This window comes from Amphimedon queenslandica, unplaced genomic scaffold (genome assembly GCF_000090795.2).
Source record: "Amphimedon queenslandica unplaced genomic scaffold, v1.1 AMPQUscaffold_13438, whole genome shotgun sequence".
Taxonomy (NCBI): domain Eukaryota; kingdom Metazoa; phylum Porifera; class Demospongiae; order Haplosclerida; family Niphatidae; genus Amphimedon; species Amphimedon queenslandica.
In genome coordinates, this window is record NW_003546326.1 from 23,406 (window position 1) to 50,436 (window position 27,031).

General features: G+C 36.8%; 8 protein-coding genes across 11 annotated transcripts in view; 3 read left to right on the top strand and 5 right to left on the bottom strand.

Annotated features, from left to right (window-relative positions):
* LOC109581445 (mucin-3A-like) overlaps positions 1 to 1,531 on the bottom strand; it is a 23,110-nt gene extending 21,579 nt beyond the window's left edge. The window contains exons 1-3 of the mRNA XM_019995545.1: positions 1,480 to 1,531; positions 1,247 to 1,438; positions 115 to 161 (exon numbers count right to left, since the gene is read on the bottom strand). Of these exons, the coding sequence (XP_019851104.1) occupies positions 115 to 161; positions 1,247 to 1,438; positions 1,480 to 1,531 (291 nt within the window). The remainder of the gene's footprint in view (positions 1 to 114; positions 162 to 1,246; positions 1,439 to 1,479) is intronic.
* A 24-nt stretch (positions 1,532 to 1,555) lies between these two features.
* LOC100642011 (kynureninase-like) lies at positions 1,556 to 4,153 on the top strand. The gene is made up of 14 exons (XM_019995555.1): positions 1,556 to 1,811; positions 1,860 to 1,968; positions 2,059 to 2,141; positions 2,228 to 2,289; positions 2,334 to 2,405; positions 2,490 to 2,564; positions 2,628 to 2,709; positions 2,752 to 2,816; positions 2,871 to 3,046; positions 3,090 to 3,142; positions 3,195 to 3,280; positions 3,387 to 3,477; positions 3,525 to 3,640; positions 3,921 to 4,153. Exons 1-14 carry the CDS (start codon positions 1,607 to 1,609, stop codon positions 4,026 to 4,028), a joined length of 1,383 nt encoding a protein of 460 aa, XP_019851114.1. The 5' UTR covers positions 1,556 to 1,606; the 3' UTR covers positions 4,029 to 4,153.
* On the bottom strand, positions 4,049 to 4,808 carry LOC100641123 (ATP synthase subunit g, mitochondrial-like). Its single transcript, XM_003386006.3, has 3 exons — positions 4,697 to 4,808; positions 4,452 to 4,586; positions 4,049 to 4,311 (listed from the first exon to the last, which is right to left on the bottom strand). The coding sequence occupies exons 1-3, from the start codon at positions 4,779 to 4,781 to the stop codon at positions 4,187 to 4,189; spliced, it is 345 nt and encodes a 114-aa protein (XP_003386054.1). The 5' UTR covers positions 4,782 to 4,808; the 3' UTR covers positions 4,049 to 4,186.
* A 62-nt stretch (positions 4,809 to 4,870) lies between these two features.
* LOC100641886 (programmed cell death protein 2-like) lies at positions 4,871 to 7,058 on the top strand. Its single transcript, XM_003386012.2, has 5 exons — positions 4,871 to 5,465; positions 5,597 to 5,711; positions 5,758 to 5,914; positions 5,996 to 6,112; positions 6,773 to 7,058. The coding sequence occupies exons 1-5, from the start codon at positions 4,889 to 4,891 to the stop codon at positions 6,929 to 6,931; spliced, it is 1,125 nt and encodes a 374-aa protein (XP_003386060.1). The 5' UTR covers positions 4,871 to 4,888; the 3' UTR covers positions 6,932 to 7,058.
* On the bottom strand, positions 7,009 to 11,817 carry LOC100642138 (DNA (cytosine-5)-methyltransferase 3A-like). 2 transcript variants are annotated; one of them, XM_019995554.1, is made up of 23 exons: positions 11,700 to 11,817; positions 10,791 to 11,303; positions 10,490 to 10,726; positions 10,335 to 10,439; positions 10,054 to 10,227; positions 9,735 to 9,990; positions 9,509 to 9,679; positions 9,397 to 9,438; positions 9,273 to 9,352; positions 9,173 to 9,220; positions 9,063 to 9,127; positions 8,963 to 9,017; positions 8,781 to 8,906; positions 8,640 to 8,724; positions 8,511 to 8,587; positions 8,400 to 8,465; positions 8,254 to 8,344; positions 8,058 to 8,206; positions 7,921 to 8,006; positions 7,795 to 7,870; positions 7,591 to 7,748; positions 7,419 to 7,539; positions 7,009 to 7,349 (listed from the first exon to the last, which is right to left on the bottom strand). In XM_019995554.1, exons 2-23 carry the CDS (start codon positions 11,283 to 11,285, stop codon positions 7,161 to 7,163), a joined length of 2,952 nt encoding a protein of 983 aa, XP_019851113.1. In that variant the 5' UTR covers positions 11,286 to 11,303; positions 11,700 to 11,817; the 3' UTR covers positions 7,009 to 7,160. The 2 variants fall into 2 exon arrangements, with proteins under 2 accessions (XP_019851113.1, XP_003386062.1); XM_003386014.3 differs by having other exon boundaries at positions 10,490 to 10,729.
* Positions 11,818 to 11,872: 55 nt separating this feature from the next.
* On the top strand, positions 11,873 to 17,298 carry LOC100641631 (NADH-ubiquinone oxidoreductase 49 kDa subunit-like). The gene is made up of 12 exons (XM_003386010.2): positions 11,873 to 11,980; positions 12,031 to 12,173; positions 14,121 to 14,224; positions 14,357 to 14,437; positions 14,815 to 15,048; positions 15,098 to 15,250; positions 15,347 to 15,432; positions 16,209 to 16,458; positions 16,508 to 16,603; positions 16,818 to 16,901; positions 16,956 to 17,013; positions 17,065 to 17,298. Exons 1-12 carry the CDS (start codon positions 11,901 to 11,903, stop codon positions 17,100 to 17,102), a joined length of 1,407 nt encoding a protein of 468 aa, XP_003386058.1. The 5' UTR covers positions 11,873 to 11,900; the 3' UTR covers positions 17,103 to 17,298.
* Positions 17,299 to 18,354: 1,056 nt separating this feature from the next.
* Positions 18,355 to 26,436, bottom strand: LOC100637832 (transcriptional repressor tup12-like). Of its 3 annotated transcripts, none has more exons than XM_019995558.1 (13): positions 26,312 to 26,434; positions 25,992 to 26,151; positions 25,430 to 25,511; positions 22,780 to 22,880; positions 22,600 to 22,722; positions 22,432 to 22,484; positions 21,923 to 22,012; positions 21,733 to 21,850; positions 21,537 to 21,602; positions 20,216 to 20,328; positions 19,358 to 19,448; positions 19,032 to 19,213; positions 18,355 to 18,699 (listed from the first exon to the last, which is right to left on the bottom strand). In XM_019995558.1, the coding sequence occupies exons 1-12, from the start codon at positions 26,353 to 26,355 to the stop codon at positions 19,046 to 19,048; spliced, it is 1,209 nt and encodes a 402-aa protein (XP_019851117.1). In that variant the 5' UTR covers positions 26,356 to 26,434; the 3' UTR covers positions 18,355 to 18,699; positions 19,032 to 19,045. The 3 variants fall into 3 exon arrangements, with proteins under 3 accessions (XP_019851117.1, XP_019851116.1, XP_019851118.1); XM_019995557.1 differs by having other exon boundaries at positions 18,355 to 18,721; XM_019995559.1 differs by lacking the exons at positions 18,355 to 18,699; positions 19,358 to 19,448 and having other exon boundaries at positions 19,038 to 19,213; positions 26,312 to 26,436.
* A 277-nt stretch (positions 26,437 to 26,713) lies between these two features.
* The window catches only part of LOC109581446 (nuclear distribution protein nudF 1-like), a 7,858-nt gene continuing 7,540 nt past the window's right edge, over positions 26,714 to 27,031 (bottom strand). The window contains exon 13 of the mRNA XM_019995546.1: positions 26,714 to 26,837. Coding sequence (XP_019851105.1) covers positions 26,714 to 26,837 — 124 coding nt within the window. The remainder of the gene's footprint in view (positions 26,838 to 27,031) is intronic.

Genomic DNA, 27,031 nt, shown 5'->3' on the forward strand with positions numbered 1-27,031 from the left:
TGAATCATTAAAAGGTTTGAAGTCATCCCAATGAAACTGGCCTTGACTATCAATAATGTGAATGTAATCAATATAAAGTGTACTGCCATTGACAAACTGAAACTGAACACAAACAGAATTTGATGTAACATTAATCAATGTCAAGTTCAGGTCATGAGTACCTTAAAATAAGTAAATATCATAATGTATTAATTGTGTATTACTTACTGATTGTTATAGTGTTGCTTTGAACTGTAACTCCATTTTGATAGTACAAGGTAGCATTAGTATTCAGTGTCTTATTTGATGGAAATTGAACAACAAGTGAAATGTTATTATAAGAACTATTGCTTATGGATACATTTGTTGTTGAATAACAGTTATCCTTAGTACACCCTTTCAATGTAATGTTCATTAGTGGTGGTACATTAGTACAAAACTGATGAACCTGAAAATGTTTTCTTAAGCAGGTAATCACAACACAGTAAACACACCATGGGGGGGGGGATATCATTATTAAGTACAATAAAGACTATACAATATAATACATGGTACATTTATTACACATTACCTATAATACATTATAATACTATAGTCTGTCTATCATCATTTAACACTACTTTTTAATATTACTATAAAGCTATCATAGCTGGCTATGATTAATCTCATTAGGGAACTTACAGATACAATGAAATGAAAAGTCCAATTTACATTCCCTCTTTCCTTATCAGTTACATATAACTGTACATCTACTGTATAGAATAATCACTTTAGGCTCTCAATAAGTATAATTACTTACTTGTTGATTGAAATCCAACAGTTATGTTACTAGTAGATCCATCTCGAGCTTTATTAGTAGTTGTAATGTTAAACAGATATTGTTTATTGGTTGGGTTCATTGGACAGTAAGTGTAGTTAGTGATAGAGTCATTAAGGTACTGTTGATCAGTTCCTACACTGATTATATACTGTACTGTTAGTCCTGGTAGTGTGAATGGAGGAAACCAACTGATAAACATACAACAAGAATCTAACTGATATCCTGTTAAATCACTGACACTATCAGGTAGACCTGGGAATGATAGCAAAAAATTGTTCAGTTGACTAGCTGATGCAAATGTAAAAGTGTAACAATAATGCAAACTAAATAAATGATTGAAGTCACTTTATTGATCAACATTATACTGACCTTGTACATATAGATATGCTGGTTCAGTAGTAAATGTTGCTCCATTGAGGAAATGTACTCTACAGGTAACTTCTGTACCATTTTCTTCACTTGTTGCTGTTAGGGTGAGTGATGCCATTCCAGCAGAGGATAATACTGAACCATTAACTGATGGATAAGTCACAAAAAAGGGAACACATTGAGTCAGATTAGTAGCACATTCAAATGTCACAGTATCATTGACATATACATATTGCGTCACTGGTACAATAATGAATGATATATTTGTACCTAAAATAATTTAAATTTTTAATCTCAAAATTAGAACTTACCAGAAAAGCAAACTTGGCAAAGTATTATAACAACAAACAAAGAAACACCCATTACTGAGCCCTCCCACGCAATTGAAGGTGTGACAATGTGTGAAAAGAAGGCGTGGTATGGTATAGCAGTATCATCATGTCGTCTGCAGAGTTACCGGATCTTAGGACAAGGGAAGAGATTCATGGTTACCTGAAGGACCTGTCGAGCCAGCTAGGCCTCTCATTGTCTGATCCTCAGTTTGCTGTAGCTCTTGACTCACGGGATCAGTTGAAAAAATTAAGAGAAGAGTTTAACATACCAAAAATTGGAGAGCTACTGGAAGGAAGAGCAAAAGCTGATGGTATAAAACCAAGAACAACTATCATTATATTAACTGTACCTTATGTAGGCCTTGATTTGTCTGCTGAGTGTATTTATTTGGTTGGAAACTCGTTAGGACTACAACCAAAAAATGCCAAAGAACTTCTATCTATTGAAATGGATAAATGGGGGAAAAAGTAAAAATACAATTAACACAATTAGGATACAATTAACATTTATATTTAGAAATTATTTAACACTATTCATTTTTTGTTTCTTTTTTAAAGAGGATTGTATGGTCATATGGATGGGACCTACGACTGGTACTCAATAGATGATTTTGTTAAAGATGAAAATGCAAGGATTGTTGGTAAAAAATATTCATAAAGTTGACAACTACTAAATTTTAAATATTACCTATACTACTACTACTACTACTACTACTACTACTACTAGGAGCGAAACCCATTGAAACAGTAGTTATGAATACATTATCAGTGAACTGTCATCTAGCTATGGTAAGTGCAGTCACAATTGTCACATGACTGTCACATGGTCACAGGTATCGTTCTATTCCCCAACTCCTCAACGCTATAAGATCCTTATGGAGAAAGATGCTTTTCCTTCTGATCATGTAAGAAATAATAATTTGATTATAAACTCCATGCTAATGCTATAAGAACCAAAACATCCTTCAGTTTTATCTCTTTTCTTTTAGTTTGTGGTAGAGTCACAACTTAACTTCCATGGCTATGATCCAAAAGAGGCAGCAATATATATTAAACCCAGAGAAGTGAGTGGAAAAAACATTTTCCTTTTAGCTATTGGTTGCAATAATAAAATATTAATTATTTAGGGTGAATCCATATGGAGGAATGAAGACATACTGAATGTGATTGAAGAGCATGGGGAAAGTATAGCGCTAATATGGCTACCAGGTTCCACCAGTAGTTATTAACTAGTTATTATTTAATTATTAGGAATACATTTTTCCACTGGGCATGTTTTTGACATGAAATCAATCACTGAGGCTGGACATGCAAAAGTAGACAATAATATTTATTATTTATTTTAAATTATGCATATTCATAAATTGTAGGGTTGCTATGTAGGATTTGATTTAGCACATGCTGCCGGAAATATTGAAATGAGTCTACACGAATGGGGCGTCGACGTGGCAGCCTGGTGCTCATATAAATATATGAATTCAGGGCCTGGTTGCCTGGCGGGTTTCTTTGTACATGAAAAACATGCATATGATTTTGACAGACCAAGGTATGTGGTACCATATTTATACTGATACTTTAATTTTTTTCAGATTTGTAGGCTGGTGGGCACATAGCAGTGATACTAGAATGGACATGAAGAGAAGTTAGTGTTTGATTAAGTTGATTGAGTCAAGTGTTTGTATATTTTTTTGCAGAGATACAGCTGGCCCCTGGAGCCGATGGTTTTAAAATATCAAATCCGCCTACACTTTCTATTATGGGGATGATTGCTAGCATGGAAGTAAGTAAATGCTGTAGCTATATTGTAGTTGTTTTATTGGACTGGTTGCAATAAAGATTAAATTTATCAGTAACTTAGTATAATACTAGTTTCTCTTTATTTCTAGATATTCAAGAAGACATCAATGGCTGAGTTATGCATAAAATCACGCATACTAACAGGATATCTTGAATTACTGATAGAAGAGAATCTTAGCAGTAAGTGAACGCCTTAAAACTTGCATATCATGTCACATGCCTTATAGGTCATGTGACTATAGTGACTTCAAGGAATGTCAGCGAGAGAGGGTGTCAATTATCAGTCAAGTTCTCATGTCCTCTCGAAGATATAACAAAATTTGTGAAGGAGAGAGGAGTCATGGTAAGTAGCAGCTGTCTAGTAATATAAAAGCCTGTTCAAAAGCATAGACCGTAAATCACTGAGTTTCTCAGGCCAAATTTTGCCAAAAATCACTTGGTGAGAATTCTTCATTTTTATAAATTTTTTTGATGCATATACATGTTGCTTAAAAGTTTGAGCTGATTCTGATCAAAATTGGATTTTATACGAATTTTTTAATTTGCTCAAAAACCAGACCAAAGTCCCTGTACTGCATATACATGTACATATTTTCTAATAATAATTATTATAATTATTTCAGATTGATTGTCGTTCTCCCATGATGAGGATAGCACCTGCTCCACTTTATAACAGCTTCTCTGACATTCAAGCATTTTATACAATACTCTTGCAAGCTTTTGACACTTAAATAAACATCTCTAGACATCACCTTGCACTGCTGGGCAGTCGAGAAATTGTACTTTGTAATCACAATAATAATAATTGCTAATTATTAGTTATTAATTTAATACATAATGAGAGCTACATAATTAATTAATAATAGAGTAACGTGTTTTGTTGAATGGCCTAAACGTTGTATCCTATGATACTCCATCGTCCTATCATCTCCCCGACAATAAACCAACAGAAAATATCAAACCCTACGAGACTTTGCTGTACAACCTCCTTCATTGGCTTATTAAGGAAAGCACCTGTGGAGAGAGGAGAAACATTAAAACATTATACCTAATATTAAATGATGCATGCAAGAATGCAAAATTTATTATTAATAATAAAAATGCATGCACATTGACTATAATTGTTAATGTATTGCTATGTTCTATTATTTCACCTGTTCTTGCTGTATGTGCTACTTTTGCAAGCCCTCGTTGTATCTCGGGCCATTGGGACGGACGAGGAGGATCTAACTCAACTCTAGCAAGACTCCAAAACTTCTTTAAATGGGGACGCGATCTATTGGCTAGGTCTGAAAAAGAAAGAGAGAGAGAGGGTGATAGAGAGAAATAAAGAGAGAATCTCCATCATGCTTTTATTTTAAAGCCTCTTCTAATGTACATTGGGTATTTTAAGAGTTACCTTGACTCTTTTCAAGTGATTTGAAGACGAGGCGGCTGGAAGAAGTGGCCAATTTCGTGCCAAAAGAAACAAGCTTCTGCGCCATGTTTGTTTGCTAATCACGTGATCTTGAAGCATGAATATCGTTAAAAACAGCCAGCCCATATCCGGAGAAACACGGTAGATCGTTTATCCCAAACACGTGCTCTCAAAATGGCCGTCAAGATGGAGAGCGAAGTGGAGCTCGGTTTCCTAGAGGAGCAACCCAGCTGTGTTTCGTCTTCCGTCTCAAGCCAAACGAGCAGCAACTACTTCCCCAGTAAAGTTGGTGGTATGCCCGTCTGGCTGGACCCCGTCCACCTTCCAACCACCAAACAATTGGAATGCCTCATTTGTCAGAAACCTTGTCTCCTCCTCCTACAGATGTACGCTCCTTTGTCTGACCACCCCGAGACCTATCACCGTAGTCTCTTTGTTTTTATGTGCACAGATCCCGACTGTCACAAGGAAAAGTCCTCGCTCTTGCCGTTCAGGGTTCTAAGATGTAATCTCCCCCGGGGGAATCCCTATTATCCGAGCGAAGAGGGGGCGGAGTCTACTCGTGACTTGCTCCCAGTCAAGGATGAGGATTCTTATTCTTTATCTAACCCGTCTCCGTTGTGTGGCCTATGTGGTTGCCCTGCTCCTAATAAATGTGGGCAGTGTCGCAAGGTTCATTATTGCTCCCGGTATCATCAGCTACTGGATTGGAAGATAAATCACAAAGCTGATTGTAAAGACTTTAAAAACGGTAATTTCACTGTTATTAATAATAGATGAGTGTTTACTTCGTTATGTTTGCTTGTTAGCATGCTCATTCACTTAACAGAAACACTCATTATCACTTATTATTATTGAAATATTCTATTTTATCTATTTTAGGTAAGGAGATTGATGAAGTGGCCAAGGCTTCAATGGTCAGTGGGATATTATTGGCAGAGTATGAGATTGTTACGGAAACTGAGCCAAATTATACTATTCCTAGTGAAGAGGAACGGTGAGAAGAATCCATATAGTGCCTTTGTGATGATTCCTTTTCTCAGAATGGCTGCATATGAGAATTATGTAAGTTCTGAACAATACAGCAAGTCCAAGTTGCCAGAGGAAGGTTGCAAGGATTTTGAGGATTTAAAGATGCCGAAAAGTGAAGATAAAACCTTTAGTAAATTCAAGCAGAGGGTCTCCATTGAGCCTGATCAGGTCACCCAGATCACATTATATCAATGATTGATTGTTTTATGATCACTGTTGATTGGTTATTGATTCTCTATTGTATTGTAGGTAATACGTTTTCAACCAGGCGGTGATCCTTTGCTGATATCTGGTGATCCTTCTCAGTCACCATCGTCAGTACCAACATGTAACAAATGCCAGTCTCCAAGACAGTTTGAGTTTCAGGTAATTCTATGCTTCTCTTATACAATTTACCACAACAAATCAGGGTTTTCCACAAAGCATGCTAATGGAGGTAAACAGCATGCTTCATGAGCTAAAAACAGTATTATAGCAATTTGGAGCAACTTTTAAAATTTATAAATACTCCAAATTTGATCAGAATCAGTTCAAAGTTAATACACAACCTGAGAACATGTATATGTATCAGAAAAAATTATTAAAATAGGGAATTCTTTTCTAGCCATTTTTGATGAAATTTGACCAACAACCCTGTACTATAGTACAGGGACTTTGGCCTTATAGTACAGGGACTTTGGCCTGATTTTTGAGCAGCTTTAAAAATTCATAAAAAATCCAAATTTGTTCAGAACCAGTTCAAAGTTGATACACAGCATGAGAACATGTATATGTATCAGAATAAAATTTAAAAATGGAGAATTCTCTCCTTGTGATTTTTTGTCAAAATTCCCTGTACTACTACTACTACTACTACTACTACTACTGGGTCTTAACTTTTTGAGCAACGTAACAATCCACTGACAACGTAACAATCCACTGACAAGAAGCTGCATGAGGACTATGCCAAAATCCTGTGGGAAACCCTGCAAGAATACACATCAGATTAAACCAATAGCTACTATCTTCTTTTTAATTTCTTTTCAGATTATGCCACAGTTACTGTATTATCTCAAGTTGGACTCCAGCCCATCTCAGTCTTCCATTGATTGGGGAACACTCTTAGTGTATACCTGTTCCTCCAACTGCTTCTCGTCTCCAGGGTACAACGAAGAGTTTCTATGGAAACAGGACCCTCCTCTTTAGTGGGAGAAAAGGACAAAGAGGACAGACATTTATCATAATCATTAGCGGTCATTACTAGTTCATGAATTAATAATAGATTAAATGAGAATAATGATAAATGAATATTGATAAATGGCGTCAACTCAAATTAAGTGATAAGCAAAAATAAACAAAAAAGTATTGTACTGGTGGTTAAGGGAATAAATGAGAGAAGTATCTTATAGCGCAATAAGTGGGCGCGTTACGGCGACTAGTCCATTTCGTCGGTTTTCATGATAACAATGACAGTCTCTGGCTCAGGGCTGAGGTACTTAGGGGGCGGGGCAATGACTGGCAGAACCGGAGCAGGAGGAGCTGTTGTTATGGAAACAGGAGTAATGGGTATGTGGGTCTGTTTGAGGGAAGAAGGCACACCAGTCGTATCAGACTTGAAATAATCCTGAGAGAGAGAGAAAGAGGGGGCATAATGAGTCAATTATACTAAAAGTATTACAATGTCTATTGTTACCTTCAGTGGTGATAGTAAATGCCTTATTACTGGTACAGACCATGCCTTTCCTAACAACTTCTGTCTTCCGGATCGCCCAAGATTAGCTACGTCTGTATAATGGTCAGGAAAACCAAACAACCTTTATAAACAACAACAAGAAAATGTAAACAATTAAAAAAGTTTAGTGAACCTTTCCATTTCAGTGCACCAAAGGACGTCTCCCTCCTCCTCCTCTCCCTCTCCAGTGATATCAAACATGCCACCACTAAAAACACGAACAGGAAATATGGCTCTCTTTGTTTGCTTGATTGAATTCATTTTTGTGGTGATTGTACGCAACTTAGTAAACTAGCAATAAAGATCAATCAACTATAAAGTAATACTAGCTGTATACTTGTGCGTGCCTAAAGCAGTTTGGTTCTAAGCAGTCTTGCAATGTGAGGCGGTCACCAGGTAAAGGAACAGCTGGTCTATGGAAGAGAGAAGAGACATTTGACTGTCTCACCCTCTCACTCTGTACCTATTCATTCCTGGGAGGTTACCCCAGAAGAAACGAGCTCTGTGAGCAGCAGAAATATCTCTAGCATCAACAACAACAGGATTACACTACAAACATAATAATAAACAGCAACATTATCTGTATACTCCATACAGTACCTGTAGGAATCTTGATATTATTTTCTTGTCTGGAGCCCTCATTGATACTACGTTCTCGTAAAGCCAAAAGAATGGTCTCTCATCTTGTGGCTGTGGTTTGGCATAACTGAGGATACGGAAAAACTCAAAGAACAACTTGCCAGTTCCATCTAAAATGAGCACAATCATATTATGATCCTCTCTTTCTCTCACTGACCATAAATTCCTTTTCTTGCTGGATTGACTATTGAGAGATCATTGCAAGGGCTACCGCCAAACACAAGATCAAAAGGACCCCAACTCCTTACCTACACACACACATATGACCACGACAGTCACATGATAAAGACTAATAATTGCTACCTCTTTCTCTGTCACTTGTTCAATTGCTCCTACGTGAATAATCTCTGGATGCTTTATACGTGAGACCTGATCATGTGACATTATAATGTTATTATAACTATAGACTCTCACCTTGATTGCATCAGGATCAATCTCAGAGGCAATGTACACTTCAACATTGATGCCAAGCTCCTTCAATACCAACAAACCTATTGAAGAGGCTTTCATTCCAATTGTGACAGTAAAGCATATAAAGTTAACCTGTTCCTATTCCATCAAACAGACCCAACACTCGCATTGGTTTCCTCATCTCTGCTGGAATTGGAGGAAAGAATTTTGGTGGCTCCTATGGGAAAAAAATCAAATAGATACTTGGACTAATTTTTAACATTATGTACTAACAAACTCAGTCTCAATGTCAGTGACAAAGAGATCATGGAGTCTCTTATCCCAGTCTTCCCTCTTCCTTAGTAGACCATTCATCTCTCCAGAGCACATGTAGCACTGCCACTCTGTTGCATCTTGAACCTAAACGTGTTTTTAAAAATATTATTTCTTATTTTAGGAAGGAAAAAGTTTTATACTTTCATTCTTTCTTCTGGTCCACAGAGCTTCTCAATGCAAGGATTGCAGTAAACTCTAAAAGTGGAGGATCCAGCTACTACAGATACTTGGTCAACTCACTTTGAACAGTTTGGAGTGTCACACATGAAGACTTGACTGCCACCTGAGCATATAGTACAGTACATCTAAGAAAAAATAAAATTACAAAAAAACTATTTCAAAATTTCTACCTGTGACCCATCTTCGTCAAACATATAAGCACATTCCATGAATGTCTCCTATAAAAAAATTATAGTTATTTCAAACATATAAATGTGGTTGCTTGCTTACTTTGCAGTGCTTACAGAGCCCACCATAAAACAAAGGATGCTGTGCAGATATATTAACACTGCCACATGCAATACAGATGTCTATGGAAGAGAAAAGAGTCAGTAATAATCTTTTGTTCCTTTACTTTCAATTGCTAGCTGCCCCAATTTTATCAATTCAAACTGAGCTGAAAAATGGAAAGAAAAAAGCAAAAAATTAATGTCATTTACTCATGCATCAAATGATTCAAATCTAACCTTTGTTTCTCTGTTGCAGGAGTACTAACTTATTCTCTGGTTTCTTGTCATAGTCGTGATCAATTACTGCTCTCCCCCTCTCCATTGGCAGCTCATTCCTTTTAATTATGAACTGATTACCAGGGGCAGGACTCTCACCAAAAGGAAACATCTTAATATCAATCAAATGCTCTTTAATACATATAAAAAATTTTAAAACAGCTTGAGTTATATAAAAACTTTTTACCTGGACGTGGTCGAAATCCATCAGGGCCGGTAGGTAGGAACCCTGTTAGTGCCCACTGGAGGAGATCCTTTTCCATCAGTGAGAGAAGAAACTGTCCAGTCTTGGTCTTTTTAGCTCCTCTTCCACCTCCCTTCTCTTTGACACCATTAGCAGGAGAACTGTCAGACTCTTGATCTGATTCAATTTGAGTGAAGATGCTGCTCTCTTCTTGTTGGAGATTAGGAAAAGAAGAATCGGGAGAATACACTGGACTTTTCTAAAGGCGAGCATAAGTTTTGATTATAAGAGATCCCACTCTTATCATTTGCAATGTTAGTACCTCTCCTTGTTCAATTTTCTCCGGAGTTGCTTCAATTGCCTCCTCTTGTGTCAAATTATTGAGTGCTTTTCTTTCATCAAGGAAGACTTGAAACTGAGAGGAATGAAATATCCAAGATGGCTTCCTTTCATCAAGTGTGCAACCGATATCCTTTGAACAACGCCTTGCAGCTTCCTATTAATAATAAATGGTTCATAAAATCTTAGAAAATACGCTTGTGGTTTCTCTCTTAAATTTCAATTGTTAATTTTTGAGCTAGGCCATATTCCATGCATATGTACCTTCAATGAATTGACTACTGCTTTCTTATAAAGTCCCCTTAATTTATTGGGAGAGAAAAATTCCAGAAAGTTGCTGCCAAAAGGGAATATCTTTTTAAATGAGATCTAAAAATTAAAGTTAAAACGAGGTCAAAAAATTAAATTTCTTTTCTAACCTGAGATAGTTGATTGTCACCATACCACTTGACCCAAACAGACTCACCCCCATCTTCCTCTTTCTCTTCTTCGTCCTCCTCTGTGTCCTCATCATCATCATCTTCATCTTTCACTACTTCAATCAGCTTCTTCTTGTCAAAGCTTATAATGCAGCCAGGCCACCATTCATACCCTGGGAGCTTGCCCCATATCAATGACCCAATGGGCAGCTTCTTGATCTCTTGTGGAACTGTCTGCTGCTGCATAAAATGGCATTGATTAAATACATGTGGCGTCTTAGGTATAACCTCTTAAACTCACTTGAGGTTTTTGTGGTTTGTTTATCTCAACTTCTTCCCCAGTGGCTATCTCCATAGCAGCGACCACTTTATCCTCACCCTCTCCATTGTCAATACTTTCCTTCTTCTCTTCACTAGCTGCAATCCCAGCAGGTCCTCCTGAGTCCACTGGGCTTGTCGACGAAGGAAATTTCAAAGCTCGAACAGCTGCATTGGTAGCGCTATTGCTGCGCCTCCTATGAAAACTAGCAGGTGCAATGGGACAAAAGAAATTGGTCTGCTTTTTGCTCCGTCCACTGAAACGACGGAAGTTGCTCATGTCTTCTTCCAGCGACTTCAATTCTTCAATTGGATCGACATAATTCTCGACAGGTTGGTTAGGACTAAGGGTTGAGTCAGGAGCTGGGCTAGGCGATAATTCAAGATGCTTTGCAGCTGTATAAGGACTAGCTAGATGATCTGGAGCTTTCCTCTTCCGATACAAAGGTATGGAGCAGTTAGCAGGCCCTTCTGCCATTAGACCTCTCCTGCAAAACTGTACAAATGATCATAGCTTGTTGCAGTAATGCATGCAAAATGCAACAGAATACAGTTTCAAGTAAACCATGAGACTATCCCATTAAAATAACACAGACAGTATGCACACCCAATATAATGGTCTATGCAATCAACACCAGATACTAATTAAAACGAATAATGCAATATTTATGACAATTAGATTTAGACCACTCACACGTGCACTGGTGATTTAAGGAAATTAAAAATAACTGCAGGGTTTTCTTTTCCTTGCTTGTAGTAGGCGTTGCTGACATGCATGTACAATAGCCAATAACAAGCTGTAGTTTACAAGGTCCATCATAAAAGCAAAATTATATATTATAGGCAGTTGCGTAAAGCAATATTTTTAAAAAATGACAATATCCAAACTCACACGAATTTAAAACCCTTTCTGCAATCTCTAGACTCCCTGGCGACGGCTTGTGAGCTTGCTTTTCCCTTTTCTCTCAGTCAAGCGACTCTACACATGCACGAGGCACGTTGCATTAATTCCCACCTAATTGATTAAAATTTAATTAAGACCACACCCACTAGCTAACGGCCGGTTAGCCCCGCCTATTGAACAACAATCAAAATGGCGGCCGCAACAACTTGCAGTAGACGTCTTCTTCAGCAATCCTCTCTCTTATTGCGAGGTCTATCTGGAGCTAGAAAGTATTTAAAGACCCTGGTTGCTTGTTATGTTAAATTTTGTGTCGTTTCAGATTCTCCTTATATCGAAAAGGACCAGAAATAAACTACGAGACACTGAAGGAATTGGAGCCAGTAAAACTACCTGGTAAACTAAATGACTGGGCTGGGAACGTTCTTTATCCTAACGAAGACTCTGCTATATGGGACGTCACAAGTATGCCTCAATAATACTGAATTGCTGTTTAATTTATGTGTATTCATTTTTTAAAATAATATTAATAATACTGGAAAATATGTACATGTACATGGCGCAAATAAAAATAAGCTAATTGTGCTCACCAAGAAGCATTTCCAGCATAGCATCTGCTTGTATGTTAAGTCAGCAAGAAATGTTATGTATACATATATTGTATAGAAAGTTTATGCATGTGCATGTATTATAGAAATTTTTAAAATTACTCCAAAGTTTGGCCAAAAACCATGATAATGATAGTACCCCTAGGGTATTTTGTCAAAAATGGCTTCGAGAGAATTCTTCATTTTAAAAATTTTTTCTTATGCATATACATGTTTTTATGTTGTGTAGAAAGTTTGAGCTGATTCCGATCAAAACTGGATTTGTTATGAATTTTTAAAGTTACTCAAAAATTGGGCGAAAGTCCCTGTACTATAGTACAGGGTCGCTGGCCAAATTTTGCCAAAATTGACTAGGAGAGAATTCTGCATTTTTATAATATTTTATGATACATATACATGTTCTTATGTTGTGTAGAAAGTTTGAGCTGATTCCGATCAAAATTGGATTTGTTATGAATTTTTAAAGTTACTCAAAAATTGGGCGAAAGTCCCTGTACTATAGTACAGGGTCGCTGGCCAAATTTTGCCAAAATTGACTAGGAGAGAATTCTGCATTTTTATAATATTTTATGATACATATACATGTTCTTATGTTGTGTAGAAAGTTTGAGCTGATTCCGATCAAAATTGGATTTGTTATGAATTTTTAAAGTTACTCAAAAATTGGGCGAAAGTCCCTGTACTATAGTACAGGGTCGCTGGCCAAATTTCGCCAAAAATGACTAGGAGAGAATTTTGGATTTTAATAATTTTTTCTGATACATATACATGTTTTCATGTTGTGTAGAAAGTTTAAACTGATCCGGATCAAATTTGGATCAAATTACAAATTTTTGAAGTTGCTCAAAAATCTGGCAAAAGTTTTGGATTTATAGTGACAATGGAATCAATGGGTTTTTGCTTGTCACAGATTTCGTGACAATGGAACTAATGGGTTTTTGCTTGTCACGGATTTCGTGACAGTGGAACTAATGGGTTTTTGCTTGTCACGGATTTCGTGACAATGGAACCAATGGGTTTTTTACTTGTCACGGATTTCGTGACAATGGAACTAATGGGTTTTTGCTTGTCACGGATTTCGTGACAATGGAACCAATGGGTTTTTTACTTGTCACGGATTTCGTGACAATGGAACTAATGGGTTTTTGCTTGTCACAGATTTCGTGACAATGGAACCAATGGGTTTTTTCTTGTCACGGATTTCGTGACAGTGGAACTAATGGGTTTTTGCTTGTCACGGATTTCGTGACAATGGAACTAATGGGTTTTTGCTTGTCACGGATTTCGTGACAATGGAACCAATGGGTTTTTTACTTGTCACGGATTTCGTGACAATGGAACTAATGGGTTTTTGCTTGTCACAGATTTCGTGACAATGGAACCAATGGGTTTTTTCTTGTCACGGATTTCGTGACAGTGGAACTAATGGGTTTTTGCTTGTCACGGATTTTGTGACAATGAAACCAATGGGTTTTTGCTTGTCACAGATTTCGTGACATTGGAACCAATGGGTTTTTGCTTGTCATGGATTTCGTGACAATGGAACTAATGGGTTTTTGCTTGTCACGGATTTCGTGACAGTGGAACTAATGGGTTTTTGCTTGTCACGGATTTCGTGACAGTGGAACTAATGGGTTTTTGCTTGTCACGGATTTCGTGACAGTGGAACTATCGGGTTGTACAATGTACATCAAGTTTGAACTGATTCTAATCAAAATTAGATTTTTACTGAATTTTTAAAGTCCCTGTACTATAGTACAGGGTCTCCATGCTATTTGATTAACTCCACCCTTTCATTAATTAGACTTTGTCCCAACGAAACCAATCACTAATCTGACAATGAATTTTGGTCCCCAGCATCCTGCTGCCCATGGGGTACTTCGTCTAGTCATGGAACTCAGCGGAGAAGTAAGAACTTCATTATGACAGTACCTATTTTATATTAATAATATTTAAATAAAATTAGGGCTATTTGTTTATTTGTTATTAATAATACATGTATTTTAATTTTGCTTATTTGTTATTATTTTTGTTTGATAGACTGTAGTAAAGTGTGATCCTCACATTGGTTTGCTACACAGAGGGACAGAGAAATTGATTGAATACAAGACGTATCTTCAAGTAAACACATACAGTAGAATAAAAAATGCATTGTATATACATGTACATGTACATGTAGTTGCACTCTGACTTTTGATAACAATAAGTTTACTATAATGAGGTTGACCTTTGAGTTGTTTGCTACTCTCTGTCTCTTTTCCTTTATTGGATTTGGCTCACCTTTCCTTGTGTACTTTTGGCCTTTCCCTTTCCCACTGTTACTCTTTTCCTACCACACTTTCTCCCCTCTCTCTCTCCTTCCCTCTCCCTCTCTCTCTCTCTCCTTCCCTCTCCCTCTCTCTCTCTCTCCCTTTCTCCCCCCTCTCTCTCTCTCCCCCCTCTCTCTCTCGCTCTCTCTCTCTCTACCTCTCTCTCTCTCTCGCTCTCTCTCTTTCTAGGCTCTGCCATACTTTGACAGACTGGATTACGTATCAATGATGTGCAATGAGCAGTGCTTCTCTCTTGCCGTTGAGAATCTCCTTGGCATAGAGGTTCCAAAAAGAGCCAAGTACATACGCACCATGTTTGGAGAGATCACCAGAATACTCAACCACATAATGTCAGTCACCAGTCATATCCTTGATGTTGGAGCCAATACTCCTTTCCTGTGGCTTTTTGAGGAAAGAGAAAAAGTATAGAAAGATGCATAATATACCTAAGGCTCATCGGTTCTCTTTTTAGATGATGGAGTTCTACGAGAGGGTTTCGGGCGCTCGGTTGCATGCAGCATACGTTCGTCCTGGAGGCGTGGCTCAGGATCTTCCTCTCGGACTGATGGACGATATTTATGATTTCATTTCGAATTTTTCTGTTCGTCTTGACGAGGTGGAGGAGGTTAGTATACTTTTGAACGTCTGCTCTTTTTTATTTAAAATGCTACACAAACTCTCTCACTCTCACTCGCTCTCTCTCTCTTTTCCTTTCTCCTAGTTATTAACTAATAACAGAATATGGAAGCAGAGAGTGGTAGATATAGGCGTGGTGCCTGTACAGACAGCACTGGACTATGGCTTCAGGTAAAGACCTCACTTATGAGTATAATACATGTGATCCTTATCAAAATACTCCTTATCAAAATACTCCTTATCAGCAAAAATTTATTCTCTTCCCCTTGTGTCCATGGCTATTCCCTTTTGTCACTTCTCATAACAAAAACACTGACAACATCAATTGATGATATAACTGATGCTAGAGTGTGCATAGTAAACAGACACACGTGTGGAGGGTGTACATGTGATTCGTTTATTATGTGAACGCATGTACATGTACATGTATGAGTGTACGTGTACTTTGTATGTCACACATGATGTAATTACCAGTTCTTGTAACGTAAGGTTTGTATACACCAGTAGCTTATAGTGATGCCTCCATGTACATTTACATGTTGGAGGAAGGAAGTATGTCACGATTTCCTTTATAGCATTCGCATCACAGGAAACTGAATGGAATGTGACTGTAGAGATTATGACCAGTGTACTATCGATTATAGTTTCTGTATCATTTTTACACAAGATAAGAACATGTACATGTACATGTATATGCACCAGGAAATGTAAAAAACCTCTCTTCGCTATTTTTGATGAAATACCATGGGCTATAGTACATAAGGCTGTTGGCTAAATTTTAATTAATTTACAAATTTAATTATCATGCAAAGAATCAGCTTAATTTCAACTCTCTCTCTCTCTCTCTCTCCCCGTCCCTCTCTCTCTCTCTCCCTCCCTCCCTCTCTCTATCTCTTCCCCCTCTCTCCCTCCCTCCCTCTCTCCCTCCCCCCTCTCTCTCTCCCCAGTGGTGTAATGTTAAGAGGTTCTGGTGTCAAGTGGGATCTAAGGAAGGTCCAACCATACGATGCTTATGATGAGGTCGATTTTGATGTCCCCATCGGTCCCAATGGTGATTGCTATGATCGATATCTCTGTCGCATGGAGGAAATGAGACAGAGTCTAAGGATCATTCTACAGTGCATGAACCAAATGCCTGAGGGAGAGGTAAAGGTTGACGATGCTAAGATAACCCCGCCCAAAAGAGCGGAGATGAAGGTAGGTGTGGTTTACAAGAAGGCGTGTTGGTTGAGTCTCTATTTCATAGGATTCAATGGAGGCTTTGATTCATCACTTTAAACTGTTTACTGAAGGATACAACGTACCACCTGGTTCTACCTATACTGCCATTGAAGCACCTAAAGTAAGCAATTATTATTATTATTATTATTATTATTATTATAATTATTATTATTATACAACAGAAAAAAACCAAGGCCTACACTAAGACATACATTAATTATTAAAATATAGTGACCAGTTAAATTATTATTAATATACTTATTATTATTACTAATATTATTATTATTCATGGCTTTGATTTTTCTGTTTTTCCTCCTTCTTTCTTTCTTTCTCAGGGTGAATTTGGTGTATATTTGGTGTCTGATGGTTCCAGTAAACCTTATAGATGCAAGATCAGAGCACCAGGATTCTATCATTTGGTAATTATTATAATTATTACAATTAGTGCATAAACACTCACTACCTTCTAATAGGCTGGACTCCATATGATGAGTAAGGGCCACATGTTGGCTGATGTTGTAGCTATCATTGGTTAGTCTTTAAATGAGGTTTCATGTTAATGCCTTATTCATTTATGTGCAGGTACTCAAGATATTGTATTTGGTGAAGTCGATCGCTAACAAACATCCACAGACACACACACACACACTTATATACACTCAGTCAGAACTATAATGATACTAATAATAATGATAGTAATGAATATAATTTTGTTGATATTTAATAATAATAATAATAATAATAATAATAATAACCTAATGATGATGTATATTTTGTGTATGATGTAATTCATTATGAATGTACTCTGTGATGCAATGTATGGCCATGCATGATCTCATTCCTAATGCTAGTATTATCAATCAATCAATAAGTGCTTGCCTCTTTGTGTGTGTGTGTTGATCACATGTTATCATTTCTTGGAATAAGTGCTCTCTCCTCTGCCCTCCTCCTCTCCCTTTCTTCCAAGGTTTCTTGGTAAGAGAGAGAGGGGGGACAGGCAGTGGTCAGCACTTTCATTTTGACAAAAGCTGTTTAATCAGTTTTCAATTTCATTAGCTATCAGTATGTGTTGCATAATAATTAAGAACCAAATGAAAATGATACAGCATTAATTAGGATGCATCAGATTATTGTCACATACATACATTCATGCAATTAACAAAGTGCTAGTCCAGAATAGCCTATACCAAATTACAAGCTTATTCACATAAATTACAAGCCTGTCTACACCTCAAATTACACAATGAGCTGCTAACAAAATGTCAAAAAATAGATTTTTTTAAAAGAAATTTTTAAAATTAGTTGCTGTATAAATCTCCACTCAATGACTGTAGTATATGTGACCTTAGAGCTCAAACTTGTTCACATAAATTACAAGCTTGTTTACACCTCCAGTTACACAATGAAGTGCTAACAAGGTGTCAAAAAATAGAATTTTTAGAATTTTTTTAAATTTGGTGCAACACTGATTGCTGGATAAATCTCTATTCAATGACTGCGTGTAGTATATAATTATGTGACTTTAGAGTGGCCTGGTATGAGATGATATCACACACTTGAATTAATTGGTTCATATTTGATCTATTGATCACTATTGGAACAAGACCTATAGTTAGAGGGTCAATTACAATTATATATAGAACCATAGATAAATAATAGTATCCAGAAGTTCCACTTCTCTCTCAATCCTTTCCTTGGCAATAAAAAGGACTTGACCATGATAAAAGGAAAGGAGACCAGAAGGTATAAAGTACAAGGACTGATAGTCTGATATCACTCTGTCCTTTACTCTGACAGCTGGAGGAGTGAATGGATCAGTAGGCAGCTGCTGAATAGTATATAGTAACCTACCCGTAACATCATCAAACTTTAACATGATCAACATAATTAGAGAAACCTTAATTTTATCTTCTAATAAAATAAATAATCTAACAAGAAATATTAATAAAGTTACATGAACACATGACTTAATTGTTAACAATAACAAAGAAATTAATGTATAATGCCAAATAAAATTAATGGAGTTAAAATAGAGATATTACTATAGTGATCTGTTGTTGCTCAAGTGAGAGAGAGAATTAAAATAAAATAAGTGATGCTGTGCAAAAAAAATCATTTATAACTGTCGGCTACTGTGTGGTGGAAATACAAATACAAATAATAGAAATTAAATAAACCGTGAAGGTCTTGAACTCTTGAGATTAACCACAAGGCAGTCTAAAGGCGGGGAGGGAGAGTACTGCAGTGCAGTACAGAGAAATTCCATTGAGTTCATAGTCCATGCAATTACGCAATTATAGACATTACATGTGGTACATGCGCACGCTACTTTATACATGCAATACATTGTAAATGCACACGCTATGAGCTATGAATATCTGCTTGCTGTAGGTCATTGATAGATACTATACGTTACTGCAGTAAGTGTATGCTTAATGATTGGACCCAAATATGAATACCATATATGCATGTTTTACTTAAGCATGTTTCTACTTTATAATTATTATATAATCAAGCACAGAGTTCATGCATGTAAAAACATGTCTGACCTTATTAGACTGTGTTAATGAGAAGAAGGCTCATCGTCATCATCATCATCAGTGTCGTATGCTAGCTGATCAGTAGCAGTAGAACTGAGGTCACTGCTCTCGCGTCTTAGTTTCTTTGAGACTTCCTTTGGCTTGAATGAGTTCCAAATACGCATAGTGTTATCCTGACTGGCCGATATGTACTAGGGATGGAGAGAAAGAGAGAGAGAGAGAGAGGGAGTGAAAAGAACACGGGAGATAAAGAATTAAAAAAAGAGAGGGAGAGAAATATTGATTGTATTTTTAATAATAGAGAGAAGATTTAAAGCGTTAAAAGCGTCCTGTACCTGAGACAGTTCAGGGACTACTATTATACTCTGGATCACTGCAGTGTGCCCGTGATAGACTTGCACCACATCCAGTTTCTCGTTGTACACTCTATTGAATAATAAAATCAATTTCACAATAGACATAGTGGCTGTGCGAAATTTTATAAGGCTGCATTTGAAAATAGATTTTGTGATATTAGGGATCTCTGAAAGGCTAGGTAGGCTACCACAATAGAAGGGAGTGCCAATGCATGTGTTTATAAGCCGGTAAGCCCTTCCCTGTAGTCTAAGTAAACATGCTCCAGACATAAGGATTCACTAAAGGTCATTGGCAAGCCAAAATAAGTAGCAAATAGGAATATTATACATAGTAGGAGTATTAGGTAACTGGATGCCCTGTATAGGAGGCAGGGGCTATGGTACATATAATTCCATTGAAAGTAATGCAATTGATGAGCTGCTGTGAGAAAGGGCAGACATGCAGTTCAATAGGTCATAACCACACATGTATAGGGTGACAGGATATTGAGTTTATAGGGAGAGAGGGGAGTTCAACATTTGCTGATAAACAGTATACACAATTCACTCTGGTACAATGATGGATACATTATTAACTAGTATAACAGTATGATATAACAGTCTCATAAGCCCCGTTTACACTACAAACCAGTTTGGATCAAAGCGGTTCAGGAACCAGCTTAATTGTGTCCACACATAACATACATTGCATACATAATACAACTGCTTCAGTACTTAAACTGGTTTGATTGTCCACACATAAACTGATTTATTTCTAAACCGGTTCCAAACCGCTTTAAGGGCGTAGTGTAAATGTGGCTATATATATATATATACATATGCATGATAAATTTATACTTTATTAATTCCTTGACTCCCACAATCAGTAGATTATATTCAGTGTCAATACATACCACGGAGACTGGGCCTCGTGTTGCTAGTGTATTCTCACATTGTGATCCATCAGAGGACTGTATTGAAAATAAATAAATAAAAAATTAATATAATAAGTAAAAATATGCTAATTTTTCTGATACATATTGATGTCCTTATGCTATGTGAAAGCTCGAGCTGATTTTGACTTAAAGTTTTCGAGTTATGGTCATTTTTATAAAAGTTCCAATTTCTGAAAAATGTCCTGTACTATAGCCCATGGTTTTTTTCCAAAAATGGCTCCAAAATCACTCCTAATTTTTATTATATTTTTTGATGCACATTAATGTCCTTATACTAAGTAGAAAGTTTGAGCTGATTTCAACTTAAATTTTTTAAGTTACGGTCATTTTAAGAAAACGGCTAAATTTTGAAATATACCCAAGGCTATAGTCCATGGTTTTTTCCAAAAAATAGCTCCAAAATGACCCTCAAATTTTATTACATTTTCTGATACACATTGATGTATTTATGCTATGTAGAAAGTTTGAGCTGATTCTGACAAATATTTTTTGAGTTATGAGCATTTTTAAACATGAGCCAATTTCTGAAAAGAAGCAAAGGCTATAGCCCATGCAATAAGAAGAGAACAATGTAGGTGGTTAAAGAATTTATGTGTAGATTTTTTAATCAATATAATCATTTTATAATAATTTAAAAAACTATAGCTCCACCAGATGATAAAAATGTATGCTAGTATCATATGTATAAACATCTCTCCAAATTATAATGATAAAGATGATAGTAGGCTAGTAACAGATAATGATCAATGACAATCAGAGAATTAAGCTTGTTTGTATAGCCCGCCACAAATTAATATCACATAAAAATAATATTAAGTAAAAGAGACCAGATATTATGCAAGAACAACTTAATTGTGGTACAGAAACACCTCATGCTTTGTCTTAAACACCTGCTCTGAAACACACTTGTGTGTGAGAGAGAGAAGTCTGTATTACATAATATATGGAGCAGCTGCTCTTTGAGAATAGTGTTCTGTGGTTACGGAACAAGCATACATACCACAGAGACACTATGAGAGGAAGGAGAGAGGCAGAGGGCAAAGTCATCAATGCGATTAATAACATATCCTTCCAGGAACTCATTCAATGTGTCATAAGCTTGTACATAATGTCACAACATAAAGTCATAGCATATCAACAAAGAAGATAAAAGAATATGGAATGCTTTGATATGAGAGGAAGGAGAGGGAGAAAGGGAGAGAGAGGGGGGGGATAGAACTCACCCATATACATATGGTACTATCATCAGATCCAGTGACCCACTTCTGATTGCAAGGGTTCCAACACACCTGTGATGTACATATCAATACAATACCAATATCGTGTTATGTATGTAAATATCAATGACATTCCTTGACACATACGTGACACATGCACTCACTAACTGATTGTGTATACATAGAAACATTCAAAGCTAACCTGTGTCACCTCGTCTGTGTGGTTGCGTAGAGTAGCCAATAACTTCACTTCAGTTCTCTTAAGTGAGAAACTCCACAAATAAGCATTTCCATTGGAAGCAGAGAATGCAAATGTGTCACTGTGGACAAAAAAAATCATGAACACAATGAGAGATTGAGTGAGTGTTGGTATATTGTTACTGTTTACTAACTTGATAGTATTGAAAGCAATATCAGTAATGATGAGATCATAGTGATCTCTATCTGTCTCTGGTATACAGTCCTTTATTTGAACGGCAAGTCTATCACAATAAAAATGATAAATAATAATAATAACAACAACAAAATTAATAATAATGATGATGATGATAATGTTATAATAATGCCGATAGTAATGAAAATTGATCACGTAACACTCTAAACTTAATTATTATTATTATGTTAAACCTTAGACTCTATTTAAATAAACCTGACACTGTTACCAAAAGTTCATGAAATACAATATCACTAACAACATCAACAAGATCAGATAAAGGATATACACATGTCATGCTGTGGAAAAGTACCCCAGGGTTAATTATCAATTATAATTAAGAACTACATTATCATGATAAGCAACCAGTGTCAGTATCACTAGTGGGTGATAAGCTGAGGTAAAAAGTGGAGGGGGATGACAGTCATGTCTATACTCATGTTTGTTATTATTATTATTGTAACTTACTTTCCTTCCTGGAGTAGCCATATGCATAAGGATAAATCCCAACCGGCAGATATCTGAGAAGGGGAAGGAAAGAAAACAGCTAGATTAATGACATAAAAAGAAGAGATAAGGGAAACGAAAAGCAAAGAAAGAGGAAGAAGAGAGATATGTGTTAGCTCTCATGCATACCAGACAGATATGTTTAGTGCTGCTGGAGTTCTCAACAGCTACCAGTGCTTGGACCGGCCCATTGTGTCCATTCAAGATATTTTCACATATGAAACCAGCAACTCTATCGTATGTCACCAATTCCTAGCAACAAAATAAAATTATTATAATATATATACACATACAGTAGTGGTACTGTACCTCTTCAGTGGGTCCTCTATCAGAGTTCATGCTTGAGAGAGATGACTGTTGATCCATTGAGCGTAAAACAGCAGCAGCTTTTTTATCAAACCCCCAGACAACTTAGAGAGGGAGAGAGAGAGAGAGAGAGAAGGGAGAGTGAAAGAGGGAAAACAGAGAAGAGAATGTTTTTTATTCTTTGTACACAATAGTTTATGAATGAAGCAGAATTTATAATTAATGCTTCCAAAAGTCCTTTCTGTTTATTTTAAAGGTTAAAACAACAGACAAACAATTGAGTCTTCGAAATAACACCGCCAGCGCAATGCGCACGCAATCTCTAGCAATTACTCCCTTAATGGCTCTCATGTGTTATGCTTCGTGCATGAAAAGTACAGCAAGCATGTAGAGTAATTGATGTAGTCATGCAAACGAAGAATAACAATAACAAGATTAAGAGGGTGGTCTGCATGAGCTATAGTCAATTTGAAACTGGGCCCGTGCAGGCCAGAGACTGGGACTCTCCCATTGTTTTGTCTAGTTTCACAATCCTCCCTCTCTCTCCTTCACTTCACAAAGAGCTAATGTAATAAAGAGGATGTAAACATTGCTTGCTAATCCTATAATCCACTGATCCCATTGGGGAGTGTGAGAGATGGGGGATAGACTGTATCATAGTAGGGGGAGAAAAGGGGCAGCCTTGTGTTTACATGTCTGTCATGTCATATGCTTCTTTTATCAATTCATGGAAGGCTTCTACTAATAGCTGACCGATACACCTCTTCATGCAAGCATTACACTACACAATTTGGAGAATAGCATTATTACGAACTGACACACATAGCTAGGTTCAATTCAGTCTATACTTATAGGAGAAAAGGTTACTCGGTAAAAAATGTGTTGCCCATATCATAGTTTTCATAGTACATCTCTCTTTCTCTCTCCTACCTCTCTCCTCTCTAAACTGGGACAGAGAGGTCATTGTTATTTGCATAAGGCATATAATAACAGATCAACTTTTAGCACATAATTCAACCTAACACACTATGCTACATATTTACTCTCTACTCAGACACACTCCTAGACAACAATAATTTGTATGTTTACAGGTGTTTAGACTCATGCTGAACTGCTACAATACAATACGTGACTCTGCAGTAGTATAAACGCTTTATTTAATGCTTTGGTTATCATCAACAACATTATTAATGCTATTACTATGCAGCAATTAGAGTACTCTCCCAGTAAAAACAGCAATAGTAATGCAGAGTGTATGAGTAGATGTGTGTGTGTGTGTGTGTTCAGTAGGAACCAGAGGGTAATATCATTATAGTCCTATTAATAATACCCGCCCTGCTGCTTCCATGGTAATCCACTAAACATGAATAAACAAACCCTGCACTACAACTCAGCAAATCACAAATGGGTTGTTCCTCCTCCTCCTCCTCCCATTAGCCTACTACATCTATTGACCTTATCTTCAGACCACAGTTTGAGGTCAGAAACCACTAATACAGAGGCAACAACACACCTTTCCCACTCAAATCATTCGGCAACCACATTTACTAGAAGAAACGCAATTCCACTTATTGAATTGTTGTGTGCGGGATGAAAAAGAATTATTATAATTTATTATTATTATCATTATTATTGTTATTATTATTTATATTATTTTATTATTATTATTATTATTATAGCTTAGTTACAACCCCCAGTAGCCTAAGGCTCACGCTAGCTACCATAAATGATTGAGAGACTAAACACTCAAAGCATCAGAGGAATGTAAGCAACTAATCAAAGAGAGTCAGATTACAAAATAACCCATTCACACACACTTTGTCCTGTGTGATGAACCCTATAGACACATCATATTACAAAGAAACGGGCACGGCTGCACTCCAAGCATAAGCCATATAATGTATGTGCATTACATAATGGCTGACATTTAAAAAATCTTAACTGCACAACAAAGTATAAGTTAAGCATGCATGGCTATAGTATTCATATGGAAGTATGTTCATTATAACATGAGACATGATAAGAGTAGGACCTTGGGCAAGAATAGGGAGGCAGATTGAACTGATAACATCAACAAAGAGACTGGGACTTATTATATATAATAAAATTAATATTATAAGCATGCAGCTGCAAAATGTGGCCCTGCTGCAGTTGCAATGTTTATCAATACTCCCTAAAGCCTATAGCTCCTTATTCTTTAATCTTGGCAAGGCGACCATAAAAGTTTGCAATCTCAATTGTGTGTTTGTTGCAATCTGATTCCCTTTATTGTCTAAATTATCTCTGCTAACTCCCATAGCATCTTGTTGTCTTGCATGCACAAGGCTTTTGCATACATTGTAAGTGTGTAGTGACCTTTGGACTACATCAGCAGGTGTGTATAGTTTGCACAGATATGCAAACAAGGCGTGCAAAACACGAACCACAAGTTACACAAAGTTATGTAATCGATCAGAAAGGCCTGATCCGTGACGTAGGCAATGAATCTCATTACAGATCAGTTAGCGTTGCTATGGTATCCGCGGTCAATTAGTAGGTCGTGAATATTGTTGCAGCCATTCAAAAGATTCTTTGAACTTTTGAACTGTAGGGCACTACTATGGTTCATTGTGTCTGTTATTGTGCATAATTATTGCAGTCCAAGGACACTCACATATTTTTCCATCCCTGGCAGAGGAGACTAGGAAATCTAATGATTCCAGGAATATTGACTTGACAAAACCACGATAATCGTTCTAGAGGGAGCAGAGAATGTTAATAATTAACCTAGGATCATTGATCTGTAAAAATAAGAGTCTTTTAGGAGCCAAGAAAACAGTTATTTATTAATGTATGCATTAAAAAAGTTCATGTAGCTCAAACTTATGATTGAGAGAGAGAGTGTGTGTGTGTAATACTGTGATGAGTATTGAGTATAGGGTAAACATTGTGCTTCCCCTTTGTGTAATCAACAATAACATAATCAGGTTGAGTAGAGGAACAGGAATTAAGATAGACATCCTGATCCGCCCTCAAATATCCATATCAAATTGAGTGATGACAGGAAAAAATATAGACGCAAATACCCACCCAGTAGACACTCATCTATGTTACTTGGAAATAAAAACGATTGTTTACATTTAACGGCTTAGACAACGTTCTTCTTATATCTACCTTCACACCTCATCTCTTTCTCTTTCTCTTTCCCTCCCTGTCTCTCTCTCTCTCTCTCTTACCTTCATGAGTTCAACTTTTGCCTTTTCACTTTCTGTTTCTGACAAGTCGTCTTGCCCTCCGACTTTATCTGATTTGTACAGGAAAAAAGAGAAGTTTCTTCCACCAGAGTCAGTCTCCAGAAAATGTTTCAGATAATCTTTATAGAGTAGCGTCTCCTTACTAGAGAAATTAAATTAAGAGAAAAGGAGAGGGAAGGCAATTAACTGTTGGAAAGCACGAATAATCAAAAATGCCAAATAAGGTATATAATGGCTATTAAAAGGTCAACTACAGATTGTCAAAACAATTCATTAGATTCACTTAAAGTTCACAGCACTACCTGTACATAAATGGATTCAGCTGGAGTCTCTCCCACTTTGTCATCTCGCCCTCTAAGTTACCAGTGAACAATAGAATGGGTATCTTTTTTGCTATAGTGAGGGGAGAATCAAGAAATAGAGAGAGAGAGAGAGAGGAGGGGGAAATATGTGTGTACATGTATTATAACAATCAGTTACAAGGGACACACACATGCATACATATATGCACACAGAGAGACCACAAATAGTCCCGGTAGTAACAATACTACATAGCTCTAAGCACTCAAGGAGGAAAGTACACTTTAATTACATCAGTTATTATAGAGAAGAGAGTGCATGCAAGTATTGATAGCCCATAGTTACCAACCAACAGGGAGTAAATGTATAAATGAGCTTGAGTGCGTTAACATGTGAACCCTTTACTATACTACTGTACGCGTGTGCATGTTCAAGGCAGGCATCGTATAACCAATAAATACGTCTGAGCTAAAGAAACATGGCTCAGACGAGATACTTTGAATAGCATTGGCTTTCATGTGAGCAATGCTGCGTAAGTGGATGCATTGGGTAATGTTATGATTTAAGCAGATTTGAGATGACATCAGTGCCAAGGCCATTGTAAATCAGAATACATCAGAATGCATCCAATAACCAATGACTATTACAAACACACCACAGCCTGTGTCCATGTCATTCAGGAACTGCTTTGATGAATATAATAATACGTGACACTCATCCCT